The following is a 19,872-nucleotide window of genomic DNA, read 5'->3' on the forward strand; positions in this document are numbered from 1 at the left end:
CAGGTGTGCAGCCCGAAGCATCACTACTGTCAGGGAACTGAGGGTCCTCTGTAACTGTCTCTTTTGCGACAGCACTCGGTACCACACCGGGGCACCCTCAACAAACCCCATGAATCCAGATACCCCCGTCAGAGATGCCCCCTTTCTAGTCTGGTCCGACCGCGCCGATTCTAAAAGCCTCTTCTGCGGTGTCTTTCGCTGCGGACTCCAAGAGGCGCGCGCGCTTGTTTGCGCGCGTCCGCCTCCTCCCCCGGCCCTGGCAGGGGGCGGAGGGTGGGTGGGCAGAGGACCTGGATCCGATTAGCTGGGAGGGGAAGCTGTGGTCCCAATCACTCTCTCGTGTGTCCTCGAGGAGGAGGGAGGGACGGTGCTCGAGAGGAGGGGCAGGGGTCCCATCACTGAGCGCTCAGGCCCGGGGGTCTGAACGCTCACGTCTCCCCCACCCTGGGCCGCGGCCATGGGACCCCCTTCCAGCTCCGGCTTCTACGTGAGCCGCGCCGTAGCCCTGCTGCTGGCGGGGCTGGCCGCCGCGCTCCTGCTGGCGCTGGCCGTGCTCGCCTCGCTGTATGGCCACTGCGCGCGCGTCCCGCCGTCGGAGCTTCGGGACCGCGGGGCTCCGGCTGCCGCGCCCTCCCTCCCCGGCAAGCAGGAGCCGACCTCGCAGCCCGGCCCCACTCCGGAGCCCGACGTGGCGGCCACCCGGAGCAGCTGGCGACCTCCGGGGCCCTGGGACCAGCTGCGCCTGCCGCCCTGGCTCGTGCCGCTGCACTACGAGCTGGAGCTGTGGCCCCGGCTGCGGCCAGACAACCTCTCGGCGTCGGCGTTGCGCTTCACTGGCCGCGTGAACATCACGGTGCGCTGCACCACGGCCACCGCGCGGCTGCTGCTACACAGCCTCTTCCTGGACTGTGAGAGCGCGGAGGTGCGCGGACCCCTGTCCCCGGACGCTGGAGACGCCACCGCGGGCCGGGTATCTGTAGTGGAGATGTGGTTCGCGGTGGACATGCAGTACCTGGTGCTGGAGCTCGGAGAAGCCTTGCAGCCCGGGAGCCTCTATGAGCTGCAGCTCAGCTTCTCCGGCCCAGTGAGCCAGGACACCAGGGAGGGCCTCTTCCTCAACCTCTACACGGACCAGGGTGAGCGCAGGTAAGGGCAGACCGGCCTGGGCCTCGTCGACCCCCGGCTCTAGGGCCCCCGCGCAGGCTGCGGGTCTAGCTGCCTCGGGGTGCGTCTCTTGGCCCTTCGCAAAGGTCGCCAGCCCAGCCCTCACGACGTTTTCTTCTAGAGTCAGAGGGTGAGCGCCTCCTTCCTCCCATCCCTCCAGAAACTGCTCGGAATAAAAGGCTTTGGAGACTGTGATGCTTCTTCCGGCCAGGTTTCAGCCCCCATCCTTGCCCATCCAGATTGTTCCTATCGTTGACCCTTTTAATTTTCTTGTTCTCTTCAGAGAACCGCTTTACCTGTAATTCAGGACGTTCTCTAACCCAGATTATCCTCAGGGCAATGAGTAAACCCTTTGCTACTCAAAGTTTGGTCCGCGGACCAGCGATAGGTGTACCGTCTGGGAGCTTGTTGGAAACGCAGATGCGTGGGCCCAATCTCACCCAAGGGGATCCGAATATGCGTTTTAACGTTGGTCCTCGGGTGATTCGCCCGCGTTAGAGTTGAAGCTCGGCGCTGGAGCACCCTTGAGGCTCTTCCTCCTTAGCGTCCTTCTACGCTTTTCGTGCTCTGCCTCTCAACTGGAGGCGCCCTAACTGCTGCTCTTGAAACAGAGACACACGTCCGGGCTGTTTGTGCATCGCTTTTTCTTTTTTTGCCAAGGTTCTCCCAAAACTTCAGAATCACCTTTCATTACTGCCCTCCCACCCCTGCCCGGCCCCGCGTGTCGTTTCGCTGGTGAGCAGCGGGCATCCCCTGCTCTTTCACCGCCTCTGTGTCCGCGTTCAAGTAAAAGCAATGACAGGGATTGCTTTTCAAATAAAAGCTCCCCTCTGAGCCTGCAAGCCCACAGAGTGTGCATGTGTGTTCTCTTTACACTCTTCTGCGATAGTGTCTCCCGCACGGAATGTTTCCAGCTTAAGAATTGCCTCTTGCCACGCTCTGGGACCCCATCACTGACCTCAAACAAGCACCAGGGAAACTGATTTTTTTCAAACTTGTGAGCTCCTGCTTCACTCACGTACTCAGAGCATTTGCGGTTTACACAACTGCATGTACTTTTCCCTTTATTATTAGAGAAAATGTTCTCAGATGTTCTCTGAGGGAAAGAAACCCACTAAATTACCCCCTAAATCTTCTGAACTATTTTCGAAACTTCAGGGGTTTAAAATAAATTTAACAAGCTGGCCTAGGTGGGTGTGTAATCTGTAAGTTTTGTTTTTAAGGACAGCATGCTTGATTTTTCTCTTAAAAATGCATCAGTGCTTGAGGAAAGTTCTGAAAAGTTTCTGCTGAGGATGCGTTCCTGCACTTACGGGGCTCTGGAAACCTTTTGAAATAACTGAAAAGGGGCGCTTTTTGCACACCTATCTGCCAGTGCTTTGTGCTTCAGTAAATTTTCATCTGTCCACCACTCTCTTCCTTCCTCCTGTCTTAATGAGGCTATGGCCAGGACAAACGACCCTAGCAGACACAGGAAAGGAAAGTCCCTTTTCATTCTTCTGTGGTGCTGCCAACTCAAGCGGTAACTAGAAACCATATTTTGAGAGCATTCAAATTCAAATAAGCAGAAAATTTAATGAAGTCCTACAGATGTTCATAGACCTACAGGTGGGGCTCTGGAACTGGGGCCTCTGAGAGGAGCAGTTGCCTGGAAGTTGTTCTCGAGTCTCTGCCTCTGAAACCAGGAAGAAGAGAAAGCTGCAGTTGCACTTGAAGCCAAGGTCACAAAGAACCTGAACAAAACGATGACTTGTGATGGGGCAGAGTTTGGAAGCCCAACAGGCTTGAGTCTTAACTATGTGACTTGAGCCAGTCTCCTCACCTCTCTGAGTTGCCTCATTCATGTAATAGACATAATAAATGTCAACCTTTAGAATGTTGTGAGAGTTGAATGGGAAAAGGGGGATCCTGACTGGTATATTACTAGCGTGTGAGATGAGTGCAATTGTGTGGTAGTTTGAGCATAGAACTGCACATGGAACAACAGACTGGTTCCAAATAGGAAAAGGAGTACGTCAAGGCTGTATATTGTCACCCTGCTTATTTAACTTATATGCAGAGTACATCATGAGAAATGCTGGGCTGGAAGAAGCACAAGCTGGAATCAAGATTGCTGGGAGAAATATCAATAACCTCAGATATGCAGATGACACCACCCTTTTATGGCAGAAAGTAAAGAGGAACTAAAGAGTCTCTTGATGAAAGTGAAAGAGGAGAGTAAAAAAGTTGGCTTAAAGCTCAACATTCAGAAAACTAAGATCATGGCATCTGGTCCCATCACTTCATGGCAAATAGATGGGGAAACAGTGTCAGACTTTATTTTGGGGGGCTCCAAAATCACTGCAGATAGTGACTGCAGCCATGAAATTAAAAGACACTTACTCCTTGGAAGGAAAGGACCAACCTAGATAGCATATTGAAAAGCAGAGATATTACTTTGCCAACAAAGGTCTGTCTAGTCAAGGCTATGGTTTTTCCAGTGGTCAGGTATGGATGTGAGAGTTGGACTGTGAAGAAAGCTGAGAGCCAAAGAATTGATGCTTTTGAACTGTGGTGCTGGAGAAGACTCTTGAGAGTCCCTTGGACTGCAAGGAGATCCAACCAGTCCATTCTGAAGGAGATTAGTCCTGGGTGATCTTTGGAAGGAGTGATGCTAAAGCTGAAACTCCAGTACTTTGGCCACCTCATGCGAAGAGTTGACTCATTGGAAAAGACTCTGATGCTGGGAGGGATTGGGGGCAGGAGGAAAAGGGGATGACAGAGGATGAGATGGCTGGATGGCATCACCGACTCGATGGACGTGAGTTTGAGTGAACTCCGGGAGTTGGTGATAGACTGGGAGGCCTGGAGTGCTGCGATTCATGGGGTTGCAAAGAGTCGGACACGACTGAGCGAATGAACTGAACTGAACTGAACTGACCTGACCAGTATATAAGCTCTGTAGTGGTGGCCACTATCATTAGCTCGGGTATTATTAGGCACAGTCTCCTGTTATCTAAGCATGAAACCTGCCACATTACTGGTAGATAAAATTCTAAGACTATTTCTACATGTGTAAAAGTTGCCTACTGTCTTCACATTTTTCTTGGGTGTCTCTAATTGCAGCCTCAGTGATTGGGACATGTTTACTTCTGTTCCTAGATGGTCTCTTATCACAGTCCAGACAGGCTAATGTTTTTAAATAATTTTACTCAACTCTAAGGGAAGAGAGATGTGGCTTGGATCCCTAGGTCAGGAAAATCCCCTGGAGGAGGGCCTGGCAACCCACTTCAGTATTCTTGCTTGGAGAATCCCATGGACAGAGGAACCTGGTGGGCTACAGTCCATGGGGTCACAAAGAGTCTGACACGACTGAAGCAGCTTAGTGAACACACACACACACACACACACACACACACACAAGGAAAGAGAGGAAGTCAATCCAGGAAATACAAAGAGCATCACTATTTGACACTTATAAAGTTTAGGGAACGATTTTCTAGCTTCAGAAGTTGATGGGGATGCCTTCTACTCATTCTCAGCCTTTCTCTACTTGACCGGTGACTTTACGTTTCTGCCATAGGATCCGTCTACTGCATGCCTTGGACATGTGCATCTTGCATGTGTGGAAGGTTGAGAGCAAGATCCAAACGTTAATGTCCCTCTAAGCAGGATTTCCCAAGCTTCATTTGCTGGCATCTGACTGTGTTCAGATTTTGCTGTATTCACTTAACTCTGGCGGTGTGTGCTCAGTCACTTCGGTCATATCTGACTCTTTGTGACCCCATGGATGGTAGCCCACCAGGCTCATCAGTCTATGAGATTTCCCAGGCAAGAATACTGGAGTGGGTTTGCCATGCCTTCCTCCTCCAGGCGATCTTTCCCACCCAGGGATCCAACCTGTATCTTCCGCTGCGTTGCAGGCAGATTCTTTACTGCTGAGCCACCAGGGAAGCCCATCTATGCCCATATTATTTGCTTAAAAAGTTTCTTGATTTAAGCATAAATGTTAACTAGATTTATTGAAGCCACTCTGTATCATTATTATAGATGAAAAACCACTTGAAATTTATAGAAAGGAATGGCACAAATACAACAAAACAGAACATTGTTAATATGTTCCACCTATTATTATTGCCTGCTGAAGGATCTGAAGGCTTTGAATAGGGAGACTGTTGTCTCTTTGTTAAAAAGGGAAATTAGAATTAGTTGTTCAAGACAAATAACACCAAGCCAATGCTTTCTCTTGACCCAATCAGAATGATTCGTAAAACTGAAAAAGGACTGACTTTATCATGTGTGAGCCTGATCTATGGAATAGTGTGTCTGAGGGTTACCAAAAATCTTTCTCCATTTATGCTTTGGGAAATCTGGCATTGCAGTGTGGTTCACAATTCAAGGTGTATCAGAAGCCCTAGAGGAGCTTGTTAAACATGCAGATTCCAGGGGTACACCCTCAAAAATGCCAGACCAGTACGATGATGTTCATAGCAACTGTTTTCAAAGGAGCTATAAGGTAGAAGGAACCCAAGTATCAATTTATGGATGAAGGGAAGAAACAAAATGTGGTATATACTCACAATGAAATACTTTTCAACCTTAAAAAGGAAGGAAATTCTGACCCATGCTACTACACAGATGAGTCCTGAGGACATTATATAAGGACCTAGAACAGTCAGATTTATAGAATCATAAAGTAAAATGGTAGTTGCTAGGGGCTGGTGTCATGGAGAGTTTTTGTTTGATGAGTTTGGAATTTTAGTTTTGCAAGATGAGAATTCTGGAGACTGGTTGTACATCAATGTGAATGTACTTAACACCACTCAGTGTTATACTTTGAAATGGTTAAGATGGTGAATTTTATGTGTATTTTTGACCATTTAAAAATTTCAAAAGCAAAAAATTTCTAGAGCAGTGAGTTTTGAATGAGGGTTTGGAAATTTGTATTTTTTAGCAATTGCTGCAGATAATCATCTTTTCATGCTTATTTGCCATCTTTATATCATTTCAGTGAAATGGCTCTTCATGTCTTTTGTCCATTTTATAATTGAATTGTTTTGTTTCTTTACTGTTGAGTTCTGTTATTTCTTTATATATTCTACATCTGAGTCCAATGTGAGATATATGGCTTACAAATATCATTCTCCTAGTCTGTAGCTTGTCTCTTTATCTTCTTAGCAAGGTCTTTCAGAGAGCAAAAAGTTTTTTTAAAGAAGTCCAGTTTATCAAAAATGTTTAATAGAACATGCTTTTGGTGTCATGTCTAAAAATTCTTTTTTTTTTTTAAGAGAAGTTTTAGGTTTAGAACAAAATTTAGAGGGAAGTATAGAGATTCTTCATCTATCCCCTGCCCCAACACATGCATAGCCTCCCCCATGACATGCTGCTGCTGCTAAGTCGCTTCAGTGGTGGCTGACTCTGTGCGACCCCATAGACGGCAGCCCACCAGGCTCCCCAGTCCCTGGGATTCTCCAGGCAAGAACACTGGAGTGGGTTGCCATTGCCTTCTCCGCCCTCCATGATCAGGCAATCATTAAAATGACCCTTTTTTTTAAAAAAAAACTAAGGTTGCATCTATAGAAATACATAGTTTACCTTAGGGTTCACTTTTGGTGGTGTGCATTCTATATGTTTGATCCAATATATGACATATCCATCTTTATATTATCACACAGAGTATTTTCACTGCTCTAAAAATCCTGTTCTCTGCCTGTTCATCTTCCCACCATCCACTCTGCCCAGCAACCACAGATCTTTTCGTTGCCTTCATAGTCTTGCCTTTTCCACATGTCACATAGTTGGAATCTTACAGTATATCAGCTTTTCAGCATGCCTTCTTTCACTTAGCAATATGCATTTAAGGTTCCTCCAAGTCTTTTTATGCCGCAGCGGCTCATTTCTTTTTAGTGCTGAATAATATTCTGTTGTCTGGATGTACCACAGTTTATTTATCCGTTGACTTACAGAAGGACATCTTGTCTGCTTCCAAGTTTGGCAATCAAGAAAAAAACAAAACTCTATGGCCAGGTCACAAAGAGTTGGACACGACTAAGCGACTGATCTAATCTGATCTGATGGCCAGGTTTTTGTGTAGACATACATTTTCAACTCCTTTAAGTAAATACCAAGGTGCATAATTGTTGGGTCATAGGGTAAGCATATGTTTAATTTTGTAAGACACTGCCAAACTGTCTTCCAGAGTGGAGGTACCATTCTGTAATCCCAACAGCAGTGAGTGAGAGTTTCTTTTGCCCTATATTCTTGTCAGCATTTGATGTGCCAGTGTTCTGGATTTTGGCCTATATTCTAATAAGTATCTCGTTGTTTTCATTTACATTTCCCTGATGACATATGAGGTAAAGCATCCTTTCATAGGCTTCTCTGAATAGTTTCTTTGGTGAGTTTTCTGTTGAAGTCTTTGGCTCATTTTTTAATTATTTGTTTCCTTTCTAAAATTTATTTTATTCAAGTATAGTTTATTTACAGTGTTGTGTTAATATCTGCAGTACAGCAAAGTGATTCAGTTACACATACATAGAATGGAGTTGTCTTCTTTTTCTTCCTTGGGTGTGGGAGGGACTGCACTGAGAAGCTTGCAGGATCTTAGTTCCCCAACCAGGAATTGAAACGAGGCCAAGTCAGTGCAAGTGAGTCCTAACCATTTGGACCACCAGGGAATTCCCCCTTGTTTTATTATTGTTGAATTTTCAGGAGTTCTTTGTATATTGTAGATAACAGTCCTTTATCAGATGTGTCTTTTGCAAATATTTTCTGCCAGTCAGTTGCTTGTCCTCTTATTCTCTTTATATTGCCTTTCACAGAACAGAAGTTTTTTACTTTTAGTGAAGTCCAGCTTATCAATTATTTCTTTTATGGATCTTGTACTTGGTGTAGTATCTTAAAAGTCATCACCATACCAGGGGCATTTAGACTTTCTTCTGTGTTACCTTCTAGGAGTTTTATAATTTTACATTTTACATCTAGCTTTATGAACACTGTGAGTCAGTTTTTATGAAGGGTGTAAGGCCTGAGTGTGGTTGTCTAGTAAGAGGTTTTCTTTGCTCCGTGGTTTGGTCTTTGCTCCTTTGCCAAAGAGTAGTTGACTATATTTATGTGGGTCTATTTCTGGGCTCTCTATTTTAGAAAGCCCAGAAATATTTAGAAGTATTTCTGTTGCTACTTCTGGGCTATTTTATGCCCTTGACCTATTTGTCTGTTCTTTTGTCAGTACCACACTGTCTTGATTATTGTAGCTTTAAAGTAAGTCTTAATATCAGGTAGTATAAATTTTACAACTTTGTTATTTTCCTTCAGCATTGTGTTGAGTATTCTGAGGTTTTGTTTGTTTGTTTTTGCATCTCACTGTAAACCTTAGAATCAGTTTGTTCTTAACTTGCTAGGATTTGAATTGGGATTGCATTGAATCTGTAGATCAAGTTGGGAAGAAATGATATGCTGATAATATTGTCTTCAAATCCGTGAATATGAATTTGTTTAATTTGTTTAGTTCTTTTTAAAATTTCACACATCAGAGTTTTCCATTTTTTCTCTACCTAGATCTTATACGTATTTTGTTAGATTTATACCTAAGTATTTCATTTTTAGGGGCACTAATGTAAATAGCTGGGCTTCCCTGGTGACTCACACAGTAAAGAATCTGCCTGCAATGCTGGAGACCCAGGTTCAGTCCCTGGGTCAGAAAGGTCCCTTGGAGAAGGGAATGGCTACTCACTCCAGTATTTTTGCTTGGAAAATTCCATGGATAGAAGAGCCTGGCAGGCTACAGTTCAGTATTCTTGCCTGGAGAATTTCATGGACAGAGGAGCCTGGTGGGCTACAATCCATAGGGACTGAATGACTTAACACTTTTACTTTTTCAACGTAAGTGGTATTGTGTTTTTAATTTCACATTCCATTTTTTTCATTGTTGGTATATAGGAAACAAATTGACTTTTGTGTATTAACCTTGTATCCTGCAATTTTTCTATAATTGCTTATTAGTTACAGGAGGTTTTTGTCAATTCTTTTGGATTTGTAGAAAACCCAGATTATGATGTAATCTGCAAATAAGAGTGTTTTATTTCTTCCTTCCCAATGAATATACCTTTTATGTCCTTTCCTTGACTCATTGCATTTGTAATGACCTCCTGTACAGTGTTGAAAAGTGGCAAGAGGAGACATCCTTGTCTTGTCCCTGATCTTAGTGGAAAGCTTCAAATTCTCACCATTAATCTACAGCTGTTAGCTGTAGATTTTTAGGACTGAGTAACTAACACTTTCACTTTATCAAGATTAGGTAGTCCCCCTCTATTCCTACTTTACTGAGAAATTTAGTCATAATTGGGTGTTGCTGCTGCTGCTGCTAAGTCGCTTCAGTCGTGTCCGACTCTGTGCGATCCCATAGACGGCAGCCCGAGTTCAGCAAATGCTTTCTTTGCCTCTATCAAGTGGTGATCATGTGATTTTTCTGTCTGTTGATGTGATGAATTAGACAAGTAGATTTTTTTAATGTTGAAAGCAGTCTTGCATACCTGGGATAAATCTCACTTGATTGTGGAGCATAATTCTTTTTATGCCTTGTTGGATTTGGTTTGCTAATATTTTGTTGAGTTTTGCATCTGTGTTCAGGAGGGCCGTTGGCGTGTAGATTTCTTTTCTTATAATGTTTTGTTCTAATTTTGGTGTTAGGGAAATGCTAGCCTCATAGAATGAGCTAAGAAGTATTCCTTCTGTTTCTGTCCTCTGAAAATGATTGTAAAAGAATTGATATTGCTTAGATGTTGGTAGAATTCACCAGTGAATCCATCTGGGCTTCATGATTTCTGTTTTGAAAGGTTATTAATTATTGATTCAATTTCTTTAATAGATATAGGCTTTCTCAGATTGTTTCTTCTTGTATGAGTTTTGGTAGATTGGTTCTTTCTAGGAATTGGTCCTTCATCTAGATTATCAAATTTATGGGGATAAATTAGTTCATTCCTTATTATCCATTTAACGTCCATAGGATCTGCAGTGATGTCTCCTCTTTCATTTCTGATATTGGTATCAATATAATGGGATAAATATATACCATAATTGTTACTTTTTTCTATTTTTTGCCCTTGTTCTTTATATTTATTTTTGTCTCCCACTGTTTTTCTGCTTTTCTTTACTATGTTGGATTTTCCAATCTATGAACATGAAATAACTGTTCATTTATTTAAATCTTTAATTTACTTCATCAGCATTTTATCATTTTCAGCATATAAATCTTATACCTGTTTTGTGAGAGTTTTGCCTAAGTATTTATTTTTACTTGAACAATTATAAACAGTATTGTACATTTAATTTTAGTTTTCAGGTATCTGTTTCTCCTACATAGAAGTGCTGAGTTTTGTGTACTTATTATCGGAGGACTTGGTGATCTCACTTGAAATATCTAGGAAGTTTTTTTTTTTTTAATAGATGTCTTAGGATTTTCTGTGTAGATCATCATGTCATCTGCATATAGAGGCAGTTTTATTTCTACCATTCCAATACATATGCCATTTCATTTCCATTCTTATCTTACTTTGCTGGCTGAAATTTCTAGCACTATGTTGAATAAAAGTGGAAAGAGTGGAGATTCTTTTCCCTAATGTTAGGGAGAACGTTTTTAGCCTTTTACCATTAAGTATGATTTTAGGTGGAACTTATTGTATGTGCTCTTTATTAAGATGAAAAAGTTCCTGTTGAATCATAGTATTTCTGGGGTGTTGTTTTTTTTTTTAATCATGAATAGGTGTTGGATTTTGTCACACATTGTCATTAGCTGTCACAGGATAGAACGTAATGGATAATGGAACATACAGCAAAATTAGCAAAAGGGCACCTGAGGAAGACCTCAGAGCAAGACCCTTCTTCCCTTTATGGTGAGCATGGTTGGCAGTCAATGTGGCATCTAATTTATACACTAGAAATGGCTTAGGCCAATGGGTCCTGATTGTGCAAGTTATCTTTGTGATTGATTTGAGACCTGAGGGGATGTAGAATTGTTTACATGGGATAAGGATATTGACTAGGGAGCTAAAGAGGAGCCACTACGCCAGGGATCAAAGTAACTGTGTTGCAGTGAATGCTGTGGAGTGGTTGTGCAAGGCATGGTTCCAGAGGGAGCTGCAGCCAGGCTCAGAGGACTGGCCTTGTGAGCAAGAGCCCAGATGAGCACCATGCTATCAGTCAGAACTACTGGACCTTGACTGTCCTAAAGGAATCGTTTACAAGTCATACCAGTCAAGAGAATGCAGTTAAAACAGTATGGTAAATCCAAGAAGTCCTCTCCTTTCAAGAGATCTCCTCTTTCTCTGCTGACATTCGGGTGTGGGAGAAAGCATCTTAGTTCTCCTGTACTTAGGAAATAAAAGATCCCTGGAAGGTAATTTGGATTTTGAATGACTATCCCTGCAAACAAGACTGTTTTAAAATCAGTAACAATGAGTAACCTGTAACTGGCAAACTTGCATTTTTTTCCTCTACCTACTTTGAGTACAGGGGTTCCAGAGTATGAAGTCATAGGACAAGATTGCTTTACATATCTGAGTTTTGGTAAGTAAATTTTGACAATTAGTTCCCTTCTTGTAAAATAAAGGTTTCCTCCAACATGAATGAGTAGAGCTTATAACATTTGGATTCATCCAAGCTTTCTAAACCATTCTTCTTCATAAAACAATATTTCATAACAGTTTCTTCTGACCTTTGGAACCTATTGCAGAGAATACTTATGCTAAATGGCAGTTTCTCAGCTCATGAAGCTTTACTTAGCCATCTGATAACAGGCATATTATGAAAATTGAAATAAAAAACATATTCTTTTCTTTCCTGGTAAGTATGAGTCACTGAAATGTCCTTCGACTACAGAATGGCTAACAGGTTGTGTTTGGCTGTTTTAAAGATGTAAATTGGTCTTTTCTAAAATGTCTTTCTGAGGGTAAAATTGGCTACAGCAGTATTGAGAATATTAGGGGACCATGTTCCACTTACACCTCTTGAAGATGAACTTGGCCTTCCCTGAGATGCTTGCCCATAATCACTAATCCCAATTAATAAATATACACCTTTGGGGTCAATTTCATGACTGTGATATTTTGCCATTACTAGTTATGAGAATTTTTAAATATGCATCTCTTCATTTACTGTGTGCAAGATTTATGTTAGGATAGGGTGGACATGAGAAGCATGGAATCTAACTCCATGAAAAGCAGTTTAAAACCATGACAGTACAAGAGCCACCTCCTTATTAGCATAAGTAGATTGAGAGGGCTTGCTGCTGCTAAGTCACTTCAGTCGTGTCCAACTCTGTGCAACCCCAGAGATGGCAGCCCACCAGGCTCCCCCGTCCCTGGGATTCTCCAGGCAAGCACACTGGAGTGGGTTGCCATTTCCTTCTCCAATGCATGAAAGTGAAAAGTGAAAGTGAAGTCGCTCAGCTATGTCCGACCCTCAGCGACCCCATGGACTGCAGCCCACCAGGCTCCTCCATCCATGGGATTTTCCAGGCAAGAGTACTGGAGTGGGGTGCCATTGCCTTCTCCGATTCAACTGCATAAATGTAAAGATGTTAGTGGCTTTATTCAGTGATGCATAAATCAGGCACTATCCCATTTGGCAAATAGAGAAGTGCCCGCAGGAGCGCTTAAGAATGAAAGGTGTACTGGCAGAAATGGGCAGGACAGAGAAGTTATACTGGCAAAGAGCTGACTGTTTACAGCAAGATCATCTTTCTTCAGGGAACAGCTAGGGTCTATCAGACACATAACCTCACTAGAGATAACTAGGGTAATTCCAGGTTGAATGGTTTAAAATTCCATTCCTGGGAGAGGCTGAGACTATAATTAAGTATTCAAGTCTTGGTTTGGTAATGTGGGCATAGGACAATGACTCCATTTGGGGCCTGTTATCTTGTTTTTAACAAATAAAATCTTTTAAGTTTACTGTGAAGAAAATGGCCCCCTTTTGTTTGAAAAAATCTGAAGGTCAAATCTACATTAGAAATGACAACCCTTGCGTAACCTGCTCATGGCACTTTTGAGAGAATGTGCCCTACATGGGCCATATACCAGTGATCTTCTCCCTGCGTTCCCATTTCAGCCTTCTTTACTATTTACATGATACATCTTTTTCTAAAGTTTTACTTTTAACCTATATGTGTCTTAATAGTAAAATGAATTTATTATCGAAACATAGTATTAGGTCCTTTTTTTTTTTTTTTTTTTTTTAGTTCTACCAGTTTGTTGTTACCAAGCCATCTCCCTCCACCCTCTGCACGCATGCTCAGTCATGTAACCCCATGGACTGCAGCCCGCCAGGCTCCTCTGTCCATGGACTTTTCCAGGCAAGAATCCTGGAGTAGATTGCCATTTCCTTCTCCTGGGTCTTAAAGTCTGACAATCTCTGCCCTATAATTGGGGTGTTTAGATTATTTGCATTTGATGTAGTTATTGAGTTGATTGGACTTAAATCAACTATCTTGCTATTTGCTCTTTATTGTCTAAACTGTTTTTTAATTCTGTTTTTCTCTTTTTTTTGTATTAAGTAGGTTTTAGTATTCCACTTAATATTAACTCAGCTAATTAGTTATGTCCTTTTGTATGTGGTTGAGGTAGAAAGTAGGGAAAGAGGATTGCTCTAAGGTTTATAATCTGTGTTCCGAACTTACCACAGGCTAAAGTCAAATGAAATCACTTCTCATATTATGTATCAATTTTAGAAGCATATCCTTTCATTTTACCCATCCTCTACTTTGGGCTATAGCTGCTACACATTTTACTTTTACATAGGTTATAAACCCCACTATATACTGTTACTGCTTTTCCTTTAAAGAATTAATTGCTTTAAGATAAATTTTTACAAAAGAAAAAAATTCTTTTTATTTACTTACATATATACCACCTCCAGGGCTCTTCATTCCTTTGTGTACGTTTCAGTTTCCATGCTGTATTATTTTGCTTCCATCAAGAAGACTTTAATATTTCTTCAAGTTTAGGCATACTGGTGATAAATTCTCTTGGTTTGTGTCTGTCTGAAAATGTCTTATTTTTCCTTCATTTTTGAAAGATATTTTTGCTCAGTATAGAATTCTAAATTGGCAGGTTTTTGTTTTTAATTTCTGCAGTTTAAGGATGTTACTTCATTGACTTATGAATTAAATAATTTCTGAAGAGAAGTCTAGAAACTTAATTTTTATTCCTCTGTATAAGATTTGCTCACTGAGATAATCATATGATTTTTCTTTTTAAGTTTGTTAATATGGTAAATTACACTGACTGATTGACTTTCTAATATTAAACTAACATTCTACTGCTGTGGTAAATCCCACTTGGTCTTGATGTATTATCCTTTTTATGTTTTGTTGCAGTTTACTAAAATTCTGCTTATGATTTTTTATCTTTGCTCATGAGACATGTAGACTTGTGGTTTTTTATGTTGTCTTACTTTTTTCCTTGCAATGTCTTTGTCTGGTTTTGGCATCAGAGTAACACTGGCTTCAAATAATAAATTTGGAGGTATTCCTTCTTTAATTTTCTGGAAAAATTTATGTAGGATTGGTATTATTTCTTTGTTAAATGCTTGGTTGCTTTCCACCAATGAAGCCACCTGGACCTGGAGCTTCTTTGTGGGGTGGTTTTTAACTACAAATTTGTTGTTATTCAGATGCTTAGTCATGTCCAACTCTTCCTGACCCCACGGACTACAGCATGCCAGGCTTCCCTGTCCTTCACTATCTCCTGGAGTTTGCTCAAACTCATGTCCATTGAGTCAGTGATGCCATCCAACCATCTCATCCTCTGTCATCCCCTTCTCCTCCTGCCTTCAATCTTTCCCAGCATCAGGGGCTTTTCAAATGAGTCAGTTCTTCACATCAGGTGGCCAAAGTATTGGGGTTTCAGCTTCAGCATCAGTCCTTCCAATGAATATTCAGGACTGATTTCCTTTAGAATTAACTGATTTGATCTCCTTGCAGTCCAAAGGACTCTCAAGAGTCTTCTCCAGCACCACAGTTAGAAGGCATGAATTCCTCGGTGCTCAGTCTTTTTTATTGTCTAGCTCTCACATCCGTACAACTGAAAAAAACCATAGCTTTGACTATACAGACCTTTGTAGGCAAAGTAATGTCTCTACTTTTTAATATGCTGTCTAGTTTTGTCATTGCTTTTCTTCCAAGGAGCAAGCGTCTTTTAATTTCATGGCTGCATTCACAATTGAAAATTAAGATCTTTATTTGGACAAATTAAGATGAGGATAGCATGATCAAAATCAATCATTTTGTGCAGGTGTCTTATTAAAGAGTGAACAGTGAATTGAAAAAGACTCGTTATTTTTTATGCTAAGAAATCTGGCACAGTCCTCAGGGTATGACACACAAGAGAGAAATTGAGTAATATTAGGGAAGAATTTAAAAGTCTCAAGACAAGTGCCAGGCACATGATATGGTTGGTGTCACAGAGAAAAGAGGTCACAGTTCATTATCCTATAGAGGTGTTGAACCCATGTATTTTCTGTGGCTGAGTTGTTTTCTCTGGGAGATGGTTTACTCTGCAGGGTTTTAGAGCTTGTATCTGAAAACAAGTGTAACTAGCATATTGAAAAAGCATACCTCATATTTCAGCAAAAATGCAGTCGTTTTTCTCTCACTCTCTCTTTACAGTTTTGTCTCTGGAGTATTATCTCCTGCCTGAATCCTCTAATATTATATATATATGAAAATGCAGGTATCCTCAGTCATGTCCGACTTGTTGTGACCCCATGAACTGTAGCCCTGCCAGGCTCCTCTGTCCATGGAATTTTCCTGGCGAGAATACTTGAGTGGATTGCCATTTCCTTCTCCAGGGGATCTTCCTGACCCAGGGATCAAACCCACATCTTTTGTGCCTCCTGTATTGCAGGTGGATTCTTTCCCACTGAGCCATTGGGGAAGCCCCACATGAATGCTCTAGCAACCCATAATTGTCTACTAATTCTCAAGTAACAGAAGATCTATGCTCACTAAGTTACAAACATTATCCGATGCAAAAAATTTAGAAAATCCAGTCTTGGATGATACTCAAAACTCTGAACTTCAGTTACTATTAAATCTCCCTTTTTCTCTCTCCAACCTTACTTCTCGGAGCTTGGGCTAACTTCAGGATGGAAGCCTGCAGTGAGATAGAGGGCGGTGGTCCTTCCTTCCCTCCACCTCCTATTTTGAGTCCCCCTCTCCGACCTGAGAGCTGTTGTTTCAACCCCACCAGGTCCTGAGAGGAAGACAGGGAGAGGCAACACATGGGGCAGCTCTGACTGAAACCGGTACTCTCATTGTTCGGTCTCACTCTGGTCTAGCACATGCCTCTTTCCCTGGAGATGTCATGTTCCCAGACTCTTCAGAGCTTTCTCACTGTTTCTTTTTCTCCTACAATTCTCTTGTCCTTGCAGGATGCTTCTCGTATCTCTCTGTTCTGATGGTCCCTTGGGACTCCTTCCTCAGGTCCTAGACACACAGTACTGCATCTCCAAACTCCTCCAAGTGGCTCTATTGGACAGAACCCAGGCAGTCTTCATACTGGCTCACTGTGCGTGTCAGGAACCACAGCTCTTCCAAGGAACACTCATACACCCCTTGCCCGAGGCTGATGTGGGTGGCAAGACAACAACACTCTCCTGGTTTTGCCTCCAAAACAGTCGGTATAGATTCCTACCTGATAGGAGTTCGACTCCAGCCAGTGTCAATTTCAGCTTTCCCAATAGTGAATTAGTCTCTCTCTCAGGGCTTTCCTGGTGGGTAAAGAATCCGCCTGCGATGCAGGAGACCTGGTTTCAATCCCTGGGTTGGGAACATCCCCTGGAAAAGGGAATAGCAACTCACTCCAGTATTCTTGCTTGGAGAATTCCACAGTCAGAGGGGCCTGGTGAGCCGCAGTTCATGGGGTTCCAAAGAGTTGGACATGACTGAGAAACTAACACACACACACACACACACACACACACACACACACTAAGTCTCTCAGCCTTGGGAAGCACTTTCTCTGCTCTCTGAGGGATTTTTTTCTGCCTAGCTCAGGCTTAGAGAGTAGCTGCCTGAATGCAGGACGACTTGGCAGCACAATGTCCCTCCCTATCAAGGAATCTTTTCTCTGATCACTCTTGTCTGTGTTCCCTGACCCTTCTTCTGTGTCCTCAATGGAGCTGAGAATCCCAAGATTGGCTCGGAGGTTCTTGAGGCCATTTACTTTCAAAATCTTCGTAACATGGTTTGGCACCTTTCTTTGGAATTTTACATCTATTATGTTTTGTCGTCTGGTGGAGCCTTCAGTTTTAAGATCGTATTACATAAGTAATAAACAAACATGATTCATGGGCCAGTCCTTGAACCGCAGTCCAGTGGTGCACCATTTGTCTTCACTAAACATTCTGGTTTCTGAGTGTTGTTACTGTGTTTAAAAAAAAAATCAGGGTGGGGGAAAATGCTCCAGAGCATCTTATTTTATCTTTAACCAGCCATGCTATTTAGCACTTCTTAACTAGAGCTGTAGGCAGACAGCATTCATGAAATAATTTGGAGTGAAATATTGTACTGAATGGGTGTGTTTTCTATGAGAGTAGATGGATCCCCAAGGGCATTGCGTATCTTGCCTGCTAAGACTTTTTCCAGCACAAGAACGCGGTGAGTCCACAATTCTCTGGCTGTACAAGAGGGCAGGAGAGTGGCTTTGCAATACTGAGCCACTGGGAGACAAATTCTCCAAAATTAACTCTCTCCCCAGCTGACCACTCTAAACCCAGACTTCATAGGCACCATAATAACATGGTTCAGTGAGGTTTGCAGGGAGGAGAGGGTGGTGGAGGTTCTGTTTTCTGAGACCAGGATATCCTCACGGGGTTGCTTGAATCCAAAGCAGAGAGAGAAGGGAAATAAATATCAACCTTGGGTCCTGATATGGCATAACCAGATTGTGTGTGATGCTGGCTGGCACTGACCTTTGCAGTTAAGACTTAGCCAGAATGGCCCTATGTTGTAGGGCTTTCCCCCTTTTTGTTTGTTTGTATGAAACCAGGGAGGGAAATAATTGAGTAAAACCCAAGTGTTTTTCATTTCACTTCTCTGGAGACCTTAATCACGGAATTGGAAGGACGTGCTTGATGCTTGATTTGTTAATGCAGTGACTCCCTAAGCTTGTGTCTCCTAGTCTTTTTGAACCTGCAGCTCCTTCCGGTGAGCATGAAAGTTTCCCACCTCCTTGAAGAGTCTGATTTTCTCCCTCCTCCCCACCTTGCCACCTCCTTGAGATTTGCATGTTTTGGGAAGTCATGGCAGCAGAAAAGATGTTACCGAGCTGTATTTTCTACAGTTTCCATTACAAAAACAACAGGCATGTGTTGGCTTTCCAAATATATAAGCGTGTATTACATAACTGAATGTGCTTTTTCACCTTACGTTGCACTTTTCATGCTGACAGATCACCATTTGTACAGAGTATCCTGCTATTTCAGAAGGCTCATAGATCTTCTGAATGAAGGTCATGTGTGAACACTCCCGAGGGGACTGTCCCATCCCAGATGGCTCAGTCATGGCCACCTCATGGGCTCTTTTTTCTCTCCCGTTGGAGTCTTCATCTCTGCTAGAATCAGTTTTAGAGCTGTAAGTGGACTTACAGACTCCTCTAGTCCCATCCCTGCATTTTATAGAACTGGATGTTCAGAGAGTTTAAGCAGCTTTTCCAACATTACACCACTCTGTTTACACTGCAGGTCCTGAGCCATGACTCAGGTTGCTGAATCCCCGGCTCCTTTTTTCTTTTTACTGTATTGTTCGGTACTCCAATCTTTCCCATCCTCTTTAAAGTTTATCCCATCCCCTTTAAAGATACCAACCAATACTACAAAGCAAATAAATGTCAATGTGGCATGTGGTGAACTCTACTGAAATATTTCATATTCTTCTGTATATATTAATATCAAGCTTCCTTTACTTTGTAGTAACTCCAAGGCTGAGAAAATAGTTGCTGTGAACCCATATTTTTGCCAAGTTTTAAAAAATCGTACAAAGGAAAAATATATAATCCCTAATTTCTGGTAGTTTAAAATTAACTGGGGAGACTAACATGGTTTATATTCAGCTTATGGCCACCTATGATCTCTGGAACACTTTTTTTTTTTTTAAATTTACAATGTTGTGTTTAATTTCTGCTGTATGGGAAAATGATGGAACCTTTTTAGATACATTTGTAATTAGTGATTTCCAACTCTCCACCCCTAATCTGTAATTTATCCCTCCTTGAATTCTTCTGTAGTTCATCTATATCAAGAACAGTTTGTGAGAGTAGAAGGAATAGAGGAGAATTCACAGATCATTTATTGCTAAATTCAGTTACTAATAATATAAAACCTCAATTAATAATGAAACAGAGCTAGTGGAATTATTTTCTAGAAGGGGAAACTGAGGTTTGGCAAGGGTATGTAACTAGTTCAGTGTTATCATTACATAGAGCAGAGTCTTGGAACCAAAGTGGCTGCTGTCAGAGCCTCAAATCCTTTCAGCCCATGAAAGTAAGAGTGTAATAAAGTTGGAAAAAGCAAATAAAGCCAAATAGGCTTGTTGAAAATTATAGTTTTGTCACTGTGACACTGGGAGCCCATCAAACTAGCTGATGTGACACGTTTGAACGTGCTCCTGTTCTGTGCGTTCTTCCGAAAACTGTATGAAGTTTCATGTGAACAGGGCCCTTTTCATGGTGGAGG

At 42.1% G+C, this 19,872-nt stretch overlaps 1 protein-coding gene across 5 annotated transcripts in view; it reads left to right on the forward strand.

Moving 5' to 3' along the window:
- The first annotated feature begins 344 nt into the window (after positions 1 to 344).
- Positions 345 to 19,872, forward strand: part of LVRN (laeverin) — a 76,403-nt gene continuing 56,875 nt past the window's right edge. For all 5 annotated transcript variants that reach the window (XR_008698734.1, XM_055536549.1, XM_055536550.1 and 2 more), the window contains exon 1: positions 345 to 1,146. Coding sequence is in view for 4 of the 5 variants with exons in the window: in XM_055536549.1 (XP_055392524.1) it covers positions 458 to 1,146 (689 nt within the window). In the remaining variant the exon portion in view is untranslated. The remainder of the gene's footprint in view (positions 1,147 to 19,872) is intronic.

The sequence above is a fragment of the Bubalus kerabau genome, chromosome 10 (assembly GCF_029407905.1).
Source record: "Bubalus kerabau isolate K-KA32 ecotype Philippines breed swamp buffalo chromosome 10, PCC_UOA_SB_1v2, whole genome shotgun sequence".
Lineage (NCBI taxonomy): Eukaryota > Metazoa > Chordata > Mammalia > Artiodactyla > Bovidae > Bubalus > Bubalus kerabau.